This window comes from Mobula hypostoma, chromosome 21 (genome assembly GCF_963921235.1).
Source record: "Mobula hypostoma chromosome 21, sMobHyp1.1, whole genome shotgun sequence".
Classification (NCBI taxonomy): domain Eukaryota; kingdom Metazoa; phylum Chordata; class Chondrichthyes; order Myliobatiformes; family Myliobatidae; genus Mobula; species Mobula hypostoma.
This window is the reverse complement of record NC_086117.1, coordinates 63,080,039-63,102,301: the sequence shown is the minus strand read 5'-3', so window position 1 is coordinate 63,102,301 and position 22,263 is coordinate 63,080,039. Positions and strand designations below refer to the sequence as shown.

General features: G+C 43.7%; 1 protein-coding gene across 2 annotated transcripts in view; it reads right to left on the bottom strand.

Annotated features, from left to right (window-relative positions):
* Positions 1-3,046: 3,046 nt before the first annotated feature.
* ydjc (YdjC chitooligosaccharide deacetylase homolog) overlaps positions 3,047-22,263 on the bottom strand; it is a 100,819-nt gene continuing 81,602 nt past the window's right edge. The window contains exons 5-6 of one of the 2 annotated variants that reach the window (XM_063074143.1): positions 12,783-12,960; positions 3,047-5,757 (exon numbers count right to left, since the gene is read on the bottom strand). In XM_063074143.1, the coding sequence (XP_062930213.1) occupies positions 5,409-5,757; positions 12,783-12,960 (527 nt within the window). In that variant the 3' untranslated portion in view covers positions 3,047-5,408. The remainder of the gene's footprint in view (positions 5,758-12,782; positions 12,961-22,263) is intronic. The other variant, XM_063074144.1, reaches the window with a different exon arrangement.

Genomic DNA, 22,263 nt, shown 5'->3' with positions numbered 1-22,263 from the left:
TACTATTTCTGGAAGATTATTTATGTCCTCCTTAGTGAAGACAGAACCAAAGTAGTTATTCAGTTGGTCAGCCATGTCCTTGTTCCCCATAATCAATTCACCTGTTTCTGTCTGTAAGGGACCTACATTTGTCTTAACCAATCTTTTTCTTTTCACATATCTATAAAAGCTTTTACAGTCAGTTTTTATGTTCCCTGCCAGTTTTCTCTCATAATCTTTTTTCCCTTTCCTAATTAAGCCCTTTGTCCTCCTCTGCTGAACTCTGAATTTCTCCCAGTCCTCAGGTGAGCCGATTTTTCTGGCTAATTTGTATGATTCTTCTTTGGAATTGATACTATCCCTAATTTCCCTTGTCAGCCACGGATGCACAACCTTCCCTGATTTATTCTTTTGCGAAAATGGGATGAACAATTGTTGTAGTTCATCCACGCAATTTTTAAATGCTTGCCAATGCATATCCACTGTCAACCCCTTAAGTATCATTTGCCAGTCTATCTTAGCTAATTCACGTCTCATACCTTCAAAGTTACCCTTCTTTAAGTTCAGAACCTTTGTTTCTGAATTAACTATGTCACTCTCCATCCTAATGAAGAATTCCACATATTATGGTCTGGTCACTCTTACCCAAGGGGCCTCTCACGACAAGATTGCTAATTAACCCTTCCTCATTGCTCAATACCCAGTCTAGAATAGCCTGCTCTCTAGTTGGTTCCTCGATATGTTTGTTTAAAAAACATCCCGCATACATTCCAAGAAATCTTCTTCCTCAGCACCCTTACCAATTTGGTTCACCCAATCTATATGTAGATTGAAGTCACCTATTATAACTGCTGTTCTTTTATTGCACGCATTTCTAATTTCCTGTTTAATGCCATCCCCAACCTCACTACTACTGTTAGGTGGCCTGTACACAACTCCTACCAGCGTTTTCTGCCCCTTAGTGTTATGCAGCTCTACCCATATCGATTCCACATCCTCCCGGCTAATGTCCTTCCTTTCTATTGCGTTAATCTCCTCTCTAACCAGCAATGCTACGCCACCTCCTTTCCTTTCATGTCTATCCCTCCTGGATATTGAATATCCCTGAATGTTGAGTTCCCATCCTTGGTCACCCTGGTCACCATGTCTCTGTGATCCCAACTATATCATATTCATTAATAACAATCTGCACTTTTAATTCATCCACCTTGTTACGAATGCTCCTTGCATTGACACACAAAACCTTCAGACTTGCTTTTACAACACTCTTAGCCCTTATACAATGATGTTGAAAAGTGGCCCTTTTTGATTTTTGTCCTGGATTTGTCGGCCTGCCACTTTTACTTTTCACCTTACTACTTTTTGCTTCTACCCTCACTTTACACCCCTCTGTCTCTCTGCACTTGTTCCCATCCCCCTGTTGTGAACTAACCTCCTCTCTCCTAGTCTCTTTAATTTGATTCCCACCCCACAACCATTCCAGTTTAAAGTCACCTCAGTAGCCCTCGCCACCAGGATATTGGTCCCCCTAGGATTCAAGTGTAACCCGTCCTTTTTGTACAGGTCACGCCTGCGCCAAAAGAGGTCCCAATGATCCAAAAACTTGAATCCCTGCCCCCTGCTCCAATCCCTCAGCCACGCATTTATCCTCCACCTCATCGCATTCCTACTCTCACTGTCGCGTGGCACAGGCAGTAATCCCGAGATTATTATCTTTGTAGTCCTTTTTCTCAACTCCCTTCCTAATGCCCTATATTCTCCTTTCAGGATCTCTTCCCTTTTCCTACCTATGTCATTGGTACCTACATGTACCATGACCTCTGGCTCCTCACCCTCCCACTTCAGGATATCTTGGACGCGATCAGAAATATCCCGGACCCTGGCACCAGGGAGGCAAACTATCATCTGGGTCTCTGGACTGCGTCTACAGAATCGCCTATCTGACCCCCTTACTATCGAGTCCCCTATTACTACTGCCCTCCTCTTCCTTTCCCTACCCTTCTGAGCTACAGGGCCAGACTCTGTGCTGGAGGCACGACCACTGTTCCTTCCCCCAGGTAAGCTGTCCCCCACAACAGTACTCAAACAGGAGTACTTATTGTCAAGGGGCACAGTCACTGGGGTACTCTCTAGTACCTGACCCTTCCCCTTCCCCCTCCTAACCGTGACGCATTTGTCTGCCTCCCGTGGCCCCGGTGTGACCACCTGCCTGTAACTCCTATCAACTCCTCACTCTCCCTGACCAGACGAAGGTCATCGAGCTGCAGCTCCAGTTCCCTAACACGGTCCGTTAGGAGCTGCATCTCGGCGCACCTGGCGCGGATGTGGACGTCCAGGAGGCTTGGAGACTCCAGGACCTCCTATATCCAACACCGACAACAAGCTGCCCTCACACTCATACTGCCCCTCTCCTCAAATAACAAAAAATGAATACCAAACCTTCCTCGCCTTGCCTGTTTCCGCCTAAGCCCATTGAGCCAAAGCCTTCACTCTGCTCCCGCAGCCCACTTCACAGCCCGCAAACTACCCTGCCCGCTGTATAAGGCTCTGTTCCTTTTAAATCTTCCGCGCTTCACTGTCCGACGTCACACGCCTGTGCAGTCCCACCTCTCTGAACACCAATGGAAAAAGCAACCGAAAAATTCAAAAATGGCTTCCTCCATACTCCCGCTCCAATTCTCAGACTTCCTTCTCCGAATGAGTGGGAATTCAACCCAGGTCACTGGTACTGTAAAGCGTTGTGCTAACCACTACACTACCGTGCGATGGGAATTGAACCCAGGTCACTGGTACTGTAAAGCATTATGCTAACCACTACACTACCGTGTGATGGGAATTGAACCTGGGTCACTAGTACAGTAAAGCGTTGTGCTAACCACTACACTACCGTGTGATGGGAATTGAACCCGGGTCACTGGTACCGTAAAGCGTTGTGCTAACCTCTACACTACCGTGCCACCCCATTAGGATACTCCCATTACCACTTGCCCCTCACCAGTATTATCCAGTAACACACCTTAAAGGAATTAGACACAACATTAATAAAATAAAGTAATTGCACTTTATATGTGAATTTTATTAAGACAGTGCATTTTTCCAAACTTTATATGACACATTTAAATCCCCCATTGTTTTATAGCTAAATATTATGTAAATTAATACTTAAATATATTTCTACATTCAACATCAAATTAAAATAGGCAAATCATCAGCCTTGTAGACTCAACAGTATTTCGCAGCTCCCTTTGGTTATGAAATAACCTCATACTCAGCAGAAGTGTTTTGAGAATTTAGGGTGTCAGTTGTAGCTCATTTAGTGCACGCTTGCCGGCGAACAGCTAGTGTGCCGTGACAGTATAGATACTGGAGCGGAGGCTTTGTTCTGCTTCAGCTGAAGTGTACAAGGGAGGAATCCTCACTCTCTTCATAAAACTGACTTTCTTGGCACTCAGCTCACTGAAGTTTGTGCCATTCGCTGTGAGGAACATTTTTGCTTTAGTGTCAACCCTGAATGTACTTCAAAAACTCAGCAGCTGGCAGTAGGATGTTTTGTGATATCTTGTGCTCAATCTGCACATTTAGCACCAGTGATCACGGATGAATTCTTCCTTCCGTGCGTCTTAGATCTTTATATATCTTTTACTTTCTGCGCTCTCTATAGAAATAGATTGTATATGTACAGTATTGTGCAAAAGTCTAAGCCATATACGTACAGCTAGGGAGCCTAGGACTTTTGCACAGTACTGTAGTAATTTTATGTATTGCACTGTGTACTGCTGCCATAAAAGAAATATATACATATGTGAGTCATGATAAACCTGATTCTGATCTGGGTCTGTATTGTGGACTGAAAGTGGGAAGAGGGCAGGGAAAGGGGAATCATGTTTTGGAAGAAGGGAGGGAGCAGGAAGCACCAGAGAGATATTCTGTAATGATCAATAAACCAATTGTTCAGAATCAAATGACCTTGCCTTGTGTCTGCAGGTTGGGTGCGTCTGCATTTGTGCCACTGACTGTTCCACACCCCTCTTGCAGCACTCCACACACACCATTCCCAACACCCTTTGTTCTTGCCAGATTCACAAAGTTGCAGTCCGCTCCATGTTGCCAAATACAGTACAGTGCAAAAATCTGAGGCACCCTAGCTATCTTGTATGTACTTTTGCACAGTACTGTATATATAACTATAACTATATAGAATGTGATTAAATAACATTAACTATATGTAATATATAATTAAATAACATTAATTATATATTACATAATTAATTTTATATATAATATATAAATATACAATATATAATCTACTTTCATAGAGAGTGGAGAAAGTTGAGGGGAAACTTAACGGAGGCACTCTAATTCAATTAAAATGTTTCATGATTAAGAGAAACTTCTATGTGGTCCAACAATGTGTTGGCAGAAACCTCCCAGCAGAGTGTTGTGATCTAGGATTCACATATTTTCCGATAATAGATGCCATATCAATGTTTCTAGTGCCCTGCCTAACATTGATCCAAACATCACCATAAAACAGACCATCTGTTCACTTATCTCAGTAAAATCTTTACCGTGCAAAGGGTGACAAGAGCAGGTTCAACAGTAACTTTCCAAAAGGCATTCCATAAATATATGCAAGGGCTGTGAGAGCAAATGTAATCAAAGAGCTTCCTACCCTAAAAGAGCTGGCACAGGCACTGTGAACACATGGCCACTGCCTGTGCTGTCCAAGTGATTCAAGTCCTTTAAGAATGCTGCTTTGCAATCATTAATCACACTGAGGACTTCAGGACTGGTGCTACAGTGTTTTGCAACAAGAAACCTGAGAGATACTACTTAAGCAAGTGTAAACAGTCATCCGAGTAAAGTGATTCGTGAACCAGATCTTGTGATGACCGAGGGATTTAATAAAATCATTAAATATTTCTCTTTACCCTGAACTTGAACAGTTTATTGCACAATTTAATATCCCCTATATAAGTTATCAATCACGTACAAAATGTTCCTGCGCCTAAGACTTGATTTTCTGACTCTATGGGTGAAAAGCTTGAAGAACACTGCATGGTCGTGTGAATCAAATAGCTCCTTGCTACAGGCAGAAGCCAGAATAAGAAGGTAGGGGGAGGGGAGAAAGAAATACAATGCAACAGGTGATAGATGGAACTGGGAGGGGGAAGGGAGGGAAGTACAGCTCTTTACAATTCCTTTGGTGATTGTTGGGACAAGAATTAAACGTGGGATACTGAAAGTGTAATTAAATTCCCCATAAAATCCTGTATTCTGTTGCCTTTCCCGAGAGACACTGAATCATTTTTGTTTTTCCCTCTGATGACCTACTGCATTACATCGGAATTGATTCTGGTAATTATTGCACCTTCTTGTACCTCTACAATCTCCCTCCATTTGCCTCAGGGAGTCAGGAATCAATACTATTATAAGTCTTTAAAAGCACACAATTGTATATTCCTCTGTTCATAATATTTTAGTAGCTTAGGCGCCTTGAGGACTTCCAGTTCATGAAGCCGATCTGCAGATAGGGAGAACTCGTCTGGTCCTTCACCGCATCCGCCTTCGTTGGGATAGCTGGAATACCCAGGATGAACCATTAACTCCATAGTCAATATGGTATCATCTTGTCTTTGGGCATCCGCAGGAAAATCTTCCAACCACTGGTGATGCTTCACTTTCCTCGTTGCTATGCCGTTTTCTATGGCCGTCTGGAGATTGGACACTGACATATCCTTCCCCATTGTCGTTAGGCCAATGTAGATATCGGGCCACCTGGGGAGAGGGGGTATAAAAATGGTTGTCGTTAGAATAAAATGTAATACAAAGCTCTTAACACGCACAAAGGAGACCATTGACATAGTGTGACAGTCGATTTTCAAATGGGGCAGAACTTGCAGAAATAAGAGCAGTTTACCATCTCCATAGGTCATATCCATCCTACAGACCTAGCATTAGTATTCCAAATCATTTGACTGGTAACATGATTAACTACTGAACTTATTAGTGACAATTTTGTGTTTATGCCCTGTCATTTCTGGACTCTGAAAGAGATGCAGCACAATGAAAGACCCTTCTGCCAAACGAGCCCACCTGCCCAATTACACCCATGGGACCAATTCATCTTTGGAATGTGGGAGGAAACCGGAACACACGTGCTGCCACGGGAGAATGTAGAAACTCCTCACAGAGGCTGGCGGGAAAGGAACCCCGGTTACTGGTGGTGTAAACAGTTATGCTAAATGCCATGCTACTGTGTCACCCCATGTCCTTTAATCATAAGATACAGGAGCAGAATTAGGCCATTTTACCTTTGAGTCTGCTCCGCTATTTCATCACAGCTGATCCATTTTCCCTCTCAGCCGTATTCTCCTGCCTTCTCTCCATATCCCTTCATGCCCTGAACAAACACACCCACATCTATCTGTGGCAATGAATTCCGGATTCACTGCTCTCTGGCTAACGAAATTCCTTATCTCCGTTCTAAAAGGACACCCCTCTATTCTGAGGCTGCCCCTCTGGTCATAAGAAATATCCTCTCCACATCCGCTGTCTCGAAGCCTTTCAACATTCGATAGGTTTCAATGAGGTCACCCCTCATTCTTCTGAATTATAGTGAGTACAGGCCTACAGCCATTAAACACTCCTTACGTGACAAAGCTTTCGATCCTAGAATCATTTGTGTGAACCTTCTTTGACCCCTCTCCAATGTCAGTGCATCCTCTCTTAGATAAGGGCCCAAAACTGCTCTCAATACTCCAAGTGAAGCCTCACCAGGCCTTATAAAGCTTCAACATTACACCCTTGCTTTTATATTCTTGTCCTCCTGAAATGAATGCTAACATTGCATTTGCCTTCCTCACCACTGACTCAGCCTGCAAATTAACCTTTAGAGAATCCTGCACAAGGATTCCCAAGTCCCTTTGCACCCCAGATTTTTTGAATTTTCTCCCAGTTTAGAAAATAGTCCACGTTTTTTTCTTCTCCAGATCAAGTCCTTTAATCATCTCCAGATCTCCTCTCAGTTCACCTCTGGAGAGAAAGAGATCTCAAGATGAGCTTCAGCCAGTCAGGTAGGAGCAATGGAAGGAAAGGAAGGGTCTTGGTCCAAAATGCTGACTGTTCATTTCCTTCCGCAGATGCTGCCTGATTTACTGAGTTCAGTTCCATTCCTCTAGAAAGGACTCCCTGTTCTTGCTTTATTAACACTTGTTGCTGCTTTTTAAATCAGGTTTCTAACTGGGATTTCAGTTCCCCAACTGTGAGTGGAACAGTTATCCACTGTGAATAGGAGCTGTCTGTTTAACAGTAACTCACAGTATGTGTAAGAGATTTAGTGCAGTGATAGGTTTATTTTTGTAGAATACTTGATGTAAACGTAGGATTAAATATTTGTATAGATGTGGTTAACTCAAAGTTCAAAGTATATTTTATTATCAGAGTACACACACGTCACCATGTACAACCCTGAGTTTCATTTGCCTGTGGATGTGCTCAGCAACTCTATAGAATAGTAACTATAACAGGATCAATGAAAGATCAACCAGAGTGCAGAAGATAACAAACTGTGCAAATGCAAATAGAAATAAGTAGCAATAAATACCAAGAACATCCCTTAAAGATCCCTTAAAGTGAGATCATTGGTTGTGAGAACATCTCAGTAGATGAGTGTTGTTGTCTACTTCTATTCAACATCTGAGGGGTAGTAACTGTTCCTGAACCTGGTGTGTGAGTCCTGAGGCTCTTGTACCTTCTACCTGATGGCAGCAGCGAGCAAAGAGCATGGAATGTGTAGTGGAAATCTCTGATGATGGATGCTGCTTTCCTGTGACAGCATTTCATGTGGATGTACTCAATTAAATGAAATTAAATGACTAAATGAAGAGTGACGTGTGTTATATAGAAACTTTAACAGCTACACCCATACTAATGGATGAACAAAGTTCTGTCTGTTTTAAATGGATAATAAACAGCAGAGAATTGGGCATCAGATCCAAACATCGTTGGGCTTGGCCCCTACCCTTGAACTGCTATCTGATCAGCCGTGGAGGATCAGTTTTGCTAGTCTGCTGTGTCCTGGACTCCTTCAATGTGGTCTGCACAGAAAAGGTCCAGATATTAATATTCACATTCACCTCCCTTTCACATTTACCCCTCACATCTTTTTTGCCCCATTGTCTGCAAAACTAGGTAATAAAAAGACCATGTCTGTGTGAAGCGAAATTTTAGAATCAGAATCAGTTTAATATCACCGGCATATGTCATTAAATTTGTTAACTTTGCAGTAGCAGTACAAGGCAATACATAATAGTAGAAAAAAAACAAATTACAGTAAATATACATTAAAGTTCAATTAGTGCAAAAAAAAAAGAAATAAAAAAGCAGTGAGGTAGTGTTTAATGTCCATTCAGCAATCGGATAGCAGAAGGGAGAAGTTGTTCCCGAATCATTTTTAAGGCATTGCTCCTCGATGATGTCCTGGATACTATGGAGGCTAGTTAGTGCCCATGATGGAGCTGACTAAGTTCACAACTCTCTACAGCTTATTTTGATCCTGTGCAGTGGCCCCCCACCATAACAGACAATGATGCAGCCAGTTAGAAAGCTCTCCACAGTACATCTGGTGGGTATCTGCGAATGGTGTTCAACCCAGGCATAGCTGACAGAGAGTTGGGAGTTAAACTTAACCCAGACCATGTAAAGTAGTAAATGTGTATAGAGCTTAGGACACCTCAGCACAGTACAGGCCCTTAACCCTACAATTTTGTGCTGGCCTTTTTACATACGCTTTAGATCAATTTAACAACCCGCCCCCCACCCTCCATAGTTAACCAGTTTTCTTTCATTTCTGTGCCTATCTAAATGTTTCTCAACAGTTCATTCAAGGATTCTCTATCTATACATTCAGTTTCCTTTATTATGTATTACATTGTACTGCTGATACAAAGTTAACAAATTTCACAACATATGCCAATGATATCAAACCTGATTCTGATCATCTTTAATGTCCCTAATGTATCTGCCTCTACCACTTGCAAAAAATCTTGCCTCTGACATCCCCCCATATACTTTCCTCCAGCTACTGTAAAATTATTCCCCTCACTACAAACAATGACCACGTTTACAATGATATTCAAGTTCCACAGTCACTGATTGATTAATACTAGCTTTTCACTCGGGTTTACATTTTAAAAGTTTTGATTTGTTTGTTGCACATACATCAGACACGCTGAAAGGCAGCATTTGTGTCATCCACCAACACAGTCTGGGGATGTGCCAGGGGCAGCTCGCAGACTACAAAAAAAAATGGTCTGATATCCCCTCACCCCTCTTTTTTACTCGTTATATATCTGAAAAAATGTTTTGTATCCTTTTTTATATTATTGGCTAGCTTACCTTCATATTTCATCTTTTCTCTCTTTATGGATTTTTAGTTACCTTCTGTTGGTTTTTAAAAGCTTCCCAATCCTCTATATTTCCACTAATTTTACTTCACTGTAATACCAATTCATCCGAGACATCCGATAGTAGCTTCTCCTCCTCAAACTGCAGGGTGAGTTCAATCATAATATGATCACCGCCTCCAAAGGGTTCCTTCATCTTATGCTCCCAATCAAAACACCCAATCCAGAATTGCCGTTCCCCTAGTGGGCTCAACCAAAAGTTGTTCTACAAAGCCATTTTGTAGGCATTCAACAAATTCCCCCTCTTGGGACCCGATTTCCCCAATCTATCTGCATATTGAAGTCTCCCATGATTATCACAACATTCCCCTTTTGACATCCCTTTTTCTATCGCCTGGCTACTGTTCAGAGGCCTGTACATAACTCCCATCAGGACATTTTTATCCTTGCAGTTTCTTAACTCTACACACAAGGATTCTACCTCTTCCGATCCTCTTTCTAAGGATTTGATTTCACTTTTTAACCAACAAAGCCCCCTCTGCCTACTTGCCTGTCTTTTCAATACAGTGTGTATCCTTGGATGTTAAGCTCTAAATCTCCTCTGTAGCCCCTCTAAAACTTCCACATCCTTCCTATACTGAGGTAATCAGAATTCCTACTGTTCTCTACCCAAAGTTCCAACATTACTCTGTGGCTCTTGAACGAAAACCCCTGATGAATGTAGCCATCAGTGCACCATCTCAACTTGAGCAGTATCTTCGAAGGGATTTATGGACATGAACCCCAAGATCCCTCTGTTCCTCCACACCGCAAGAAACTTGTACTCTGCTTTCAAATTTGTCCTCCCAAGTGAATCATAGAACATAGAAAAGTACAGCACAGTACAGGCCTTTCGGCCCACAATGTTGTGCCGACCCTCAAACCCTGCCTCCCATATAAGCCCCCATCTTAAATTCCTCCATATACCTGTCTAGCAGTCTCTTAAACTTCACTAGTGTATCTGCCTCCACCACTGACTCAGGCAGTGCATTCCATGCACCAACCACTCTCTGAGTAAAAAACCTTCCTCTAATATCCCCCTTGAACTTCCCACCCCTTACCTTAAAGCCATGTCCTCTTGTATTGAGCAGTGGTGCCCTGGGGAAGAGGCACTGGCTATCCACTCTATCTATTCCTCCTATTATCTTGTACACCTCTATCATGTCTCCTCTCAACCTCCTTCTCTCCAAAGAGTAAAGCCCTAGCTCCCTTAATCTCTGATCATAATGCATACTTTCTAAACCAGGCAGCATTCTGGTAAATCTCCTCTGTACCCTTTCCAATGCTTCCAAATCCTTCCTATAGTGAGGCGACTGGAACTGGACACAGTACTCCAAGTGTGGCCTAACCAGAGTTTTATAGAGCTGCATCATTACATCGCGACTCTTAAACTCTATCCCTTGACTTATGAAAGCTAACACCCCATAAGCTTTCTTAACTACCCTATCCACCTGTGAGGCAACTTTCAGGGATCTGTCGACATGTACCCCCAGATCCCTCTGCTCCTCCACACTACCAAGTATCCTGCCATTTACTTTGTACTCTGCCTTGGAGTTTGTCCTTCCAAAGTGTACCACTTCACACTTCTCCGGGTTGAACTCCATCTGCCACTTCTCAGCCCACTTCTGCATCCTATCAATGTCTCTCTGCAATCTTTGACAATCCTCTACACTATCCACAACACCACCAACCTTTGTGTTGTCTGCAAACTTGCCAACCCACACTTTGCCGGGTTGTACTCCATCTGCCACTTCTCAGCCCACCTCCATGTACTATCAATGTCCCAATATAACCTACAACCTTCTGCATTATCCACAACACCACCAACCTTTGTGTTACCTTCAAAATTACTAGCCCTGCCTTCCATTTCCTGATAAGTCTAAACCCAGCTTTGAAGAAGAATACCTGAAAAGAGAATCTCAGTGCTCGCTTGCCAGGAAGTTCTTGCACAGGACCACTCCAGAACCTAAACCATTGCTACCTGGATCAACTGAAATTTCAGACTGACAGTGTGCTAAGTATGGGCACCAAATTCCTTACAGCCAGGGGAGGTAGTGGGAGATAAGCTCCCACTCTCTATTAAATCCTCCAATAGCCTCTGACAACCAAGTCCAGCTCCTGGCCTTCACGTATGACTTAGCTACTAAGCCCAGCAGAACCGTTTCTACTGACAGAAGGGGCAAAGGCAGCTTACTGGTGCCTTAAAAACACTTGGTTCAGGCAGATGGGGGTTATCAGCTGTGATTCACAGCTCATCTAGAAGGAAAACCCTGACCTCATACTTCTAGTGCCTCACAGCCATATCCACTCATGAAGGCAGCTTTGGGAGTAAACCCCTGGGGAACAATCTGAAGCTGGAGTCCCTAAGGTATGAGTTGAACATAAACTGGAAACTCCAGTGACACTTCTGGTGATGAACTGTATTGGTCTCTGCCGTTCATTTTGATTCATCAGCTGCATGGAGAGAGGTAGCCTACTGCATGGGCAACAGCTTGCTCTCCATATCATACTGCCCTGGCACATAGAGACAGCTGGCACACAACATCCACAGTCAACTACAACCAATGGGCACTGAGGTATTGATCAGTTGTGACTTAATGAAAGGCAGATCGAAACAATGAAAACAACATAATTTAGGAAGCAAAATTGCAGAAGATGAAATTAAAAAGCTGAGAAAATTATGGGGATACTCAGCAGGTCAATCAGCATCTGCAGAGAGAGAAACAGTTCATGTTTCAGGTTGATGACTCTGATACCTGCTGAGTATCCCGGCTGTTTTGGGATAAGATGCTATATTTCTTTTTTCCAACTTTGAATCACAATGGGTTTTTGACATTTGGCACAGTAGCATAGTGGCTAATGCAAATCTTTTACAGTGCCAGCAACCCGGGTTCAATTCTGTTGCTGTCTGTAAGGAGCTTGTCTGTTCGGCATAGGTTTCCTCCAGGTTAGTACGTTCTGGATGTGCTATATGGTGGCGCCAGAAGGATGGCGATGCTTGTGGACTACCCCCAGTACATCATCACCCTGTGTTGGTCGTTGATGCAAATGATGCATTTCACTGTATGTTTTAACATATACATGACAAATGAAGCAAATCTTTATCTTTATTTCACAAACATGGGGTTTTCCTAGGTTTCGTGGATGTCTGGAAGAGTAAGAATTTCAGGTTGTATACTGTAAACATTCTCAGATATTAAACAGAACCATTGAACTAATAGGAAAGGAAAGCAGGGATAACTGATAGCAGGGAGGGAGCAGCAGGTGAATGACCACAATCTCTGGCTTGCAAACCTTGATGGGATCTGCTTCTGTTGTGTGGCTGGGTATTCTTAAGAGTGGATTCTATTCACTTACCTAATTCCATGTCGCTGGAAAACTTCCACTGAATTGAATGCATCCTTTTCAACCTGTAGGTAGAAGTCCATGAGATGCTGTGCTATCTGATCACAGCAATGCAGGCCTGGCTCCACAGGAACACGAGTGTAAACGATGCCATAATCTGAAAGCACTTGGGCAAATACATCACGGATACCTGCAGTCCAAGCAGTATAAAGGTGCCTCGTTAACTTGATCCAAAATTTAAGTTTGCTCTATCTCTAGAAACCCCTAACAGTTCAAAGGGTTAGTTTTTTTCTTTCATTATTGCTGATTTGGTCTTGGTTGCACATTATACAGTGCAGGCAGGATAGCAGATACAGCAGTTGAATGCTGCTCCTGTAGGATGTGGGAATTCATGGAACCTGTTGGTCTCCCGATGACTACACTATTCCAGCTCATGAAAAACCACACTGAGGAGCTGGAGCTGAAGTCGGATGAACTCAGGATCGTCCAGGAGGCAGAGGAATTGATAGATACGACTTCTGAGTAGGTGGTCACACCCACAGTGCAGAATTCAGAGAGTAAATGGCTGAACAGTGAGAGAGGTAATGGGAGAAGGAAGTCAGTGCAGTGTCCCCCTGTGGCCATCCCCCTCAGCAACAAGTACACCCCTTTGGATACTGCTGAGGGAAAAGACCTATCTGGGCAAGGCAGCAGCAGCCAGACCAGTAGCACTGTGGTCAGCTCTGAGCCTCAGAAGGGTAGGGTGAAGTCAGGGAGAGCTATAGTTATGAAGAAGAAAAAAGCCCTTAATTCCGAGTGGAGTCATCAGGACGCTGTCATGATGGTGTTTTTTTTTAGCAGGCTTTCTTATTTTTACGAGGCTGAGTTGCTCGCTCGATGCTCAACCCAGCATGAATGGAAAGTGTACAAGGAAGCCGGCTGGATTTGAACTCGGGAAACTTTGCTCTGAAGTCCGGCGCTGATGCCACTATGCCACCAGCCGGCACAGTCATAGAGAACTTGACAGTTAGGGGGACGGATGGGAGATGAGATTCTGTAGCAGCAAAAGAGACACCAGGATAATGTGTTGCCTCCTTGGTGCTAGAGTCCAGGATGTCTCTGAGCGGCTGCAGAGTTGGGATTGTTGGCAATCAGTGGCGAAAGGTGTGCTGCAGGGGTCGGTGCTGGGCCCACAACTGTTCACGATATACATTAACAATCTGGAAGAGGGGACCAAGTGTAGTGTATCTAAGATTGCTGATACTAAATTGAGTGGAAAAGCAACAAGGGGAGGATGAGCAGCCGGAGGTCATGGTACATGTTGGTACCATTGACATTGGCAGGAGAGGGGTAGAGGTCCTGTGCAGTAAGTTTAGGGAGTTGGGAGGGAGGCCAGAAAGCAGGACCTCCCAGGTGCTAATCTCCGGATTACTCCCTCTGCCACGAGCTAGTGAAGTTCAGAACAGGAAGATAGCGCAGATGAATGAGTGGCTGAGGAGATGGTGCAGGGGGGAGAATTTCAAGCTCTTGGATCATTGGAACCTTTTCTGGGGAAGAGGGGACCTGTACAAGTGGGATGAGTTGCACCTGAACTGGAGTGGAACAATTATCCTGGAAGGGAGGTCTGCTAATGTTATTGGGGAGGGTTTAAACTAGATTTGCTGGGGGGTGGAAACTGAAGTAAAGAGGCAGAGAATGGGACATTTGGCTAGTAATTTCAGCTTACAGGGAATTTATGAGGAAAGATAGGCAGATGATAAAGCAAAGAAGCACTCAGCCAGGTGGTTTGAGATTTTAATGTAATGAGTATCATGAGCAAGGTGGATGAACTTAAGCGTGGATCAATACGTGGGACTATGATGTTGTGGCCATTGCACAGACTTAGATGTCTCAGGGGCAGGAACAGCTGGTGAGTGTGCTAGGCTCTAGGAGTTTCAAAAAGGACAAGGAGGGAGGCAAAAGAGGTGGGGGAGTGGCATTGCTAATCAGGGATAGTGTCAGGGCTACAGAAAAGGAGGAAGTCATGGAGGGATTGTCTACTGAGTCATTGTAGGTGGAAGTCAGAAACAGGAAGGGTGCAATAATTCTACTGGGTGTTTTTTTAAAAATATAGACCCCCCCCCCCACAATAGTAACAGAGACATCGAGGAGCAGACAGGGAGGCAGATTCTGGAATGGTGCAATAATAATAGGGTTGTTGTGATGGGTGATTTTAACTTTCCTAATATTGACTGGCATCTCCTTCGAGGAAGGGGTTTAGATGGGGTGGAGTTTGTTAGGTGTGTTCAGGAAGGTTTCCTGACACAATATGTAGATAAGCCACTAGAGGAGAGGCTCTACTTGATTTAGTATTGGGAAATGAACTTGGTCAGGTGTCAGATCTCTTGGAGATAGAAAGCAGGGAGTTGGGACGGTTGGCAATCAGTGGTGAGTGGTGTGGTGCTGGGCCCACAACTGTTCATGATATTCATCAACTATCTGGAAGTGGGGACCGGGTGTAGTGTATCTAAGTTTGCTGATGATACTAAATTAAGTGGAAAAGCAAATTGTGCAGAAGATATGGAGAGACTGCAGAGAGATATAGACAGGGTGGGTGGGCAAGGGTCTGGCAGATGGAGTACAATGTTGGTAAATGTGAGGTCATCCACTTTGGAAAGAGAAAATGAAAGAGCAGATTATTATTTAAATGGTAAAAGATTGCAGCATGCGGCAGTACAGAGGGACTTGGGAGTGCTTGTGCAAGAATCATTAAAAGTCGGTTTACAGGTGCAGCAGGCTATCAAGAAGGAAATGGAATGTAGGCCTTCATTGCCAGAGGGATTGAATTTAAGAGCCGGGGGGTTATGCTGCAACTGTATACGGTACTGGTGAGGCCACACCTGGAGTACTGCGTGCAGTTCTGGTCTCCTTACTTGAGGATGGATATACTGGTTTTGGAGGCAGTGCAGAGGAGATTCACCAGGTTGATTCCAGAGATGAGGGGGTTAGACTATGAGAGATTGAGTCACCTGGGTTTGTACCCGCTGGAATTCAGAAGAATGAGAGGAGATCTTATAGAAGCATATAAAATTTTGAAAGGAATAGATAAGATAGAGGCAGGAAAGTTGTTTCTACTGGTAGGTGAGACTAGAACTAGGGGACAAAGCCTCAAGACTTGGAGGAGTAGATTTAGGATGGAGACGAGGAAGAACTGCTTTTCCCAGAGTGTGGTGAATATGAGGAATTCTCTGCCCAATGAAGCAATGGAGGCTACCTCAGTAAATACACAGAAACATAGAAAACGTACAACACAATACTGCCCCTTTGGCCCACAATGCTGTGCCGAACATGTACTTACTTTAGAAATTACTTGGGGTTGCCCATAGCCCTCTATTTTTCTAAGCTCCATGTACCTATCCAGGAGTCTCTTAAAAGACCCTATCGTTTCCGTCTCCACCACCGTCACCAGCAGCCCATTCCACACACTCACCACTCTCTGCATTAAAAACTTATCCCTGATATCTCCTCTATACCTAATTCCAAACACCTTAAAATTTGTCCCTCTCGTGTTAGCCATTTCAGCCCCGGGAAGAAGTCTCTGACTATCCACACGATCAATGCCTCTCATCATCTTATACACCTCTATCACGTCATCTCTCATCCTCTGCCGCTCCAAGAAGAAAAGGCTGAGTTCACTCAACCTATTCTCATAAGACATGCTCCCCAATCCAGACAACACCCTTGTAACTCTCCTGTACACCATTTCTATAGTTTCCACATCCTTCCTATAGTGAGGTGACTTGAACTGAGCACAGTTCTCCAAGTGGGGTCTGACCAGGGTCCTATATAGCTGTAACATTATCTCTCGGCTCTTAAACTCAGTCCCACGGTTGATGAAGGCCAATGCACTGTATGCCTTCTTAACCACAGAGTCAACCTGCACAGCAGCTTTGAGTGTCCAATGGACTCAGACCCCAAGATCCCTCTGATCCTCCACACTGCCAAGAGCCTTACTACTAATACTATATTCTGCTATAATATTTGATCTACCAAAATGAACCACCTCACACTTATCTGGGTTGAACTCAATCTGCCACTTCTCAGCCCAGTTTTGCGTCCTTTTAATGTCCTGCTGTAACCTCTGACAGCCCTCCACACAATCCACAACACCCTCAACCTTTGTGTCATCAGGAAATTTACTAACCCATCCCTCCACTTCCTCAAGACAAGGTTGGATAGATTTTTGCATAGTAGGGGAATTAAGGGTTACAGGGAAAAGGCAGATAGGTGGAGATGAGTCCATGGCCAGATCAGCCATGATCTTATTGAATGGCGGAGCAGGCTCAATGGACCAGATGGCCAACTCCTGCTGTTTCTCCTACTTCTTATGTTGATATCTGATGATCACAACTCTATCTCCTTTATCATAGCACTGAAAAGGGATAGGAGCAGAAAATTTGGGAAACATTTAATTGGGGTAGGGGAGGAGAAAATATGATGTTAGGCAGGAACTTAAGAACATAAATTGGGAGATGTTCTTAAGGAAATGCACAGCAGAAATGTGGCAAATCTTCAGGGAACATTTGCATGGCCTGCACAGGTATATTCCATTGAGGCAAGAAAAGGATGGTAGAGTAAAAGAACCATGGTGTACAAAGGATGTAGAAAATCTAGTTAAGAAGAAAAGAAAAGCTTATGAAAGGTTCAAGAAACTAAGTACTGTCAGAGCTCTAGAAAAATATGAGGGTACCAGGAAGGAACTCAAGAATGAAATTAGGAGAGCTGGAAGAGGCCATGAAAAGGCCTGGGTGAGCAGGATTAAGGAAAATCCCAAGACATTCTACAAGTATGTGAAGAGTAAGAGGATAAAGACGTGAGAGAATAGGACCAATCAAGTGTGACAGTGGAGAAGTGTGTATGGAGCCGGAGGAGGGAGCAGAGGTACTTAATGAATACTTTGCTTCAGTATTCACCATTGAAAAGGATCTTGCCAATTGTGGGGATAACTTACAGTGGACTGAAACGATTGAGCATATAGATATTAAGAGACAGGATGTGCTGGAGCTTTTGAAAGGTGTTAAGTTAGATAAGTTAGATAAGTACAAGATATACCCCAGGCTGCTGTGGGAAGTGAGGGAGGAGATTGCTGAGCCTCTGATGATAATCTTTGTATCATTAATAGGGATGGGAGAAGTACCAGAAGATAACAAATGTTGTTCCCTTCAAGAAAGGGAGTAGAGATAACCCAGGAAATTATAGACCAGAGAGTCTTACTTCAGTGGTGGGCAAGTTGTTAGAGAAGATCTTGAGAGGCAGGATTTGTGAGCATTTGGAAAAGCATAATCTGATTAGGTATAGTCAGCATGGCTTTGTCAAGGGCAGGTCATGCCTTACGAACCTGTTTGAATTCTTTGAGGATGTAACAAAACATATTGACGAAGGTAGAGCAGTGGACGTAGAGTATATGGATTTCAGTAAAGCATTTGACAAGGTTCCCCAGGCAAGGCTCAATCAGAGAGTAAGGAGGCGTGGGATCTAAGGAAAACCTGCTTTGTGGATCCAGAACTGGATTGCTCACAGAAGGCAAAGGGTGATTGTAGATGGTTCATATTCTGCATGGAGGATGGTGACCAATGGTGTGCCTCAGGGATCTGTTCTGGGACCCCTCCTCTTTGTGATTTTTATAAATGACCTGGATGAGGATGTAGAAGGTTGGTTAGTAAATTTGCTTATGACACAAAAGTTGGGGGTAGTCTGGAGGGTTGCCAAAGGTTACAGCGGGACATTGATAGGATGCAGAACTGGGCTGAGAAGTGGCAGATGGAGTTCAACCTAAATAAATGTGAGGTGGTTCATTTCAGGAGATCAAATTTGAAGACAGAATACAATATTAATGATAAGACTCTTGGCAGTGTAGAGGATCAGTGAGATCTTGGGGTCTATGTCCATAGGATACTCAAAGCTGCTGCGCAACTTGACAGTGTTGTTAAGAAGACACACGGTGTGTTGGCCTTCATCAACCATGGGATTGAGTTCAAGAGCCAAGAGGTAATGTTGCAGCTATACAAGACCTTGGTCAGATCCCACTTGGAGTACTGTGTTCAGTTCTGGTCACCTCACTACAGGAAGGATATGGATACTACAGACAGTGTGCAGAGGAGATTTACAAGGATGTTGCCTGGATTGGAAAGTATGTCTTATGAGAATAGGTTTGTGAGTTTGGTCTTTCCTCCTTGGAGCGACAGAGGACGAGAGGTGACCTGTTAGAGACGTACAAGATAATGAGAGGCATTGATTGTGTGGATAGCCACAGGCTTTTTCTCAGGGCTGAAATGGCTAACTCGAGCAGGCTTTGTTTTAAGGTGCCTGGATGTAGGTACAAGGGGGATGTCACACAGAGAGTGGTTGCTGTGTGGAATGCACTGCCAGCAAAGATGGGAGAGGAGGTCTTTAAAGAGACTCTTAGGATATGGAGAAGTACATGGAGCTTCAAAAAATAGATGGCTATGTGGTAGGGAAATTCTAGGCAGTTTCTGGAGTGGGCTACATGGTCGGTTCAATGTTGTGGGCTGAAAGACCCGTAATGTGCTATAGATGTTCCATGTTTCTAAATGTGAGCCAATAGAATTCAAAGGTCATCTGAAGGGTAGCCAGTCAGCATCAAGGCAATCAAACAGGGGGCTAAATAACCAGAGCACTCTCAGAGAGAAACAGCAACAACTGTGCACTTTGGCTGGTGAGGAAACGTCTGCAATCTAATCGCCAAGCTCGGTGAGCACCACAACATTAAACACCTCAGCCAGAACTACCAATATTCACCAACATTGTATACCAGTTTCTTATCAGGAACATTTTATGGAACTTTCTGGAATGGAGATCTGTCATAGAAACATAGAAAACCTACAGCACAATATAGGCTCTATGGCCCACAAAGTTGTGCCGAACATGTCCCTACCTTAGAAATTACTAGGCTTACCTATAGCCCTCTTATTTTACTAAGCTCCATGTACCTATCTAAATGACTCTTAAAAGACCCTATCGTATCCGCCTCCACCACCGTTGCCAGCAGCCCATTCCACACACTCACCACTCTCTGAGTAAAAAAAACTTACCCCTGACATCTCCTCTGTACATATGCCCCAGCACCTTAAACCTGTGCCCTCTTGTGGCAACCATTTCAGCCCTGGGAAAAAGCCTCTGACTATCCACACGATCAATGCCTCTCATCATCTTATACACCTCTATCAGGTCACCTCTCATCCTCTGTCGCTCCAAGGAGAAAAGGCCAAGTTCACTCAACCTATTTTCATAAGGCATGCTCCCAATTCAGGCAACATCCTTGTAAATCTCCTCTGCACCCTTTCTATAGTTTCCACATCCTTCCTGTAGTGAGGCCACCAGAACTGAGCACAGTACTCCAAGTGGTGTCTGACCAGGGTCCTATATAGCTGCAACATTACCTCTTGGTTCCTAAATTCAATTCCACGACTGATGAAGACCAATACACCGTACGCCTTCTTAACCACAGAGTCAACCTGTGCAGCTCCTTTGAGCGTCGTATGGACTTCGACCCCAAGATCCCTCTGATCCTCCTCACTGCCAAGAGTCTTACCTTTAATACTATATTCTGACATCATATTTGACCTACCAAAATGAACCACTTCACACTTATTTGGGTTGAACTCTATCTGCCACTTCTCAGCCCAGTTTTGCATCCTTATCATTGTCCCGCTGTAACCTCTGACAGCCCTCCACACTATCAACAACACCCTCAACCTTTGTGTCATCAGCAAATTTACTAACCCATCCCTCCACTTCTCCATCCAGGTCATTTATAAAAATCACGAAGAGTAAGGGTCCTAGATCCATAAGGCACACCACTGGTGACCGACCTCCATGCAGAATATGACCCGTCTACAATCACTCTTTAAATGTTTAAAGAATGTCTCTAAATGTTCAAAGAAATTACAGGCAGGAAGTCAAAGCCGGTGGATGTTGTTTATTTGGATTTCCAGAAGGTTAAAGTCAAAGTAGAATATATAATCAATGTATGTATGTGTCACCATATACTACTGATATTCATTTTCTTGCAGGCCTTTGCAGGAACTAAGAAATACTATAGAATTCATGAAAAAAACCCATACAGAAACCAACACTGACAAGTAACGTGCAAAAGGCAACAAATTGTGGAAGTAATTATTAATAAACATTACTGAGAACATGAGTTGTAAAGTGTTGTTGAAAGTGAGTCTGTAGTGTGTGAAACCAGTTCAGAGTTGGTGAGTGAAATTATCCACAGCAGACCAGAAGCATGATGGTGGTGAGCGACCACTCTCCGCTGAACATTGACGACTCCTCCGTAGAGATCGTTAAGAGCACCAAATTTCTTGGTGTTCACCTGGCAGAGAATCTCACCTGGTCCCTCAACACCAGTTCCATAGCAAAGAAAGCCCAGCAGTGTCTAATTTCTGCGAAGGCTTAGAAAAGTCCACCTCCCACCACCCATCCTCACCACATTCTACAGAGGTTGTATTGAGAGCATTCTGAGCAGCTGCATCACTGCCTGGTTCGGAAATTACACCATCTCGGATCGCAAGACCCTGCAGGGGATAGTGAGGTCATCTGAGAAGATCATCGGGGTCTCTCTTCCCGCCATCACAGACATTTACACCACACGCTGCATCCGTAAAGCAAACAGCATTATGAAGGACCCCATGTACCCCTCATACAAACTCTTCTCCCTCCTGCCATCTGGAAAAAGGCACTGAAGCATTTGGGCTCTCACAACCAGACTATGTAACAAGTTCTTCCCACAAGCCATTAGACTCTTCAATACCTACAGCCTGGCTTGACACCAGCCTACTATACCCACTCTGTGACTACTGTCTTGTTTATTATTTATTGTAGTGCCTGCACTGTTTTGTGCACTTTATGCAGTCCTGGATAAGTCTGTAGTCTAGTGAGTTTTTTGTGTATTTTTTTTCTTACATAGTTCAGTGTAGTTTTTGTATTGTTTCATGTAGCACTATGGTCCTGGAAAACATTCTCTCATTTTTACTATGTTCTATACCAGCAGTTATGGTTGAAATGATAATTAAAAAGTGACGACTTGACGACTTGGTAGAGTAGTAACTGTTCCTCAACCTCGTGATGTGGGACCCAAAGCTTCTCTACCTCCTGCATGATGCTAGTAGAGAGAAGAGAGCATGGCCTGGATGGTCATTTTGATATCTTGCACTGTACTGCTGCCGCAAAACAACAAATTTCATGATTCTGCAGGGAGCGCTCATGGAGTGAGGTCGTCTCTCTGGCTTCGCTCCATTCCCGTTATTCTTTTTAACCTATGATCTCCTTGATTTAATCAACTTTAAGTACACCAGAAGTCTTACTTTATCTCTCTGACTTACTGATTAATTGATTTCCTTTTGTCAACTGCATCTTTTGAGCTTAAAGAAATGAGTACGAGATCTAAAACCAAAGATGGGAAAGACGCTGATGGGAACGGAGGAAAGAAGAAAGGTGACTCTAAACAAAC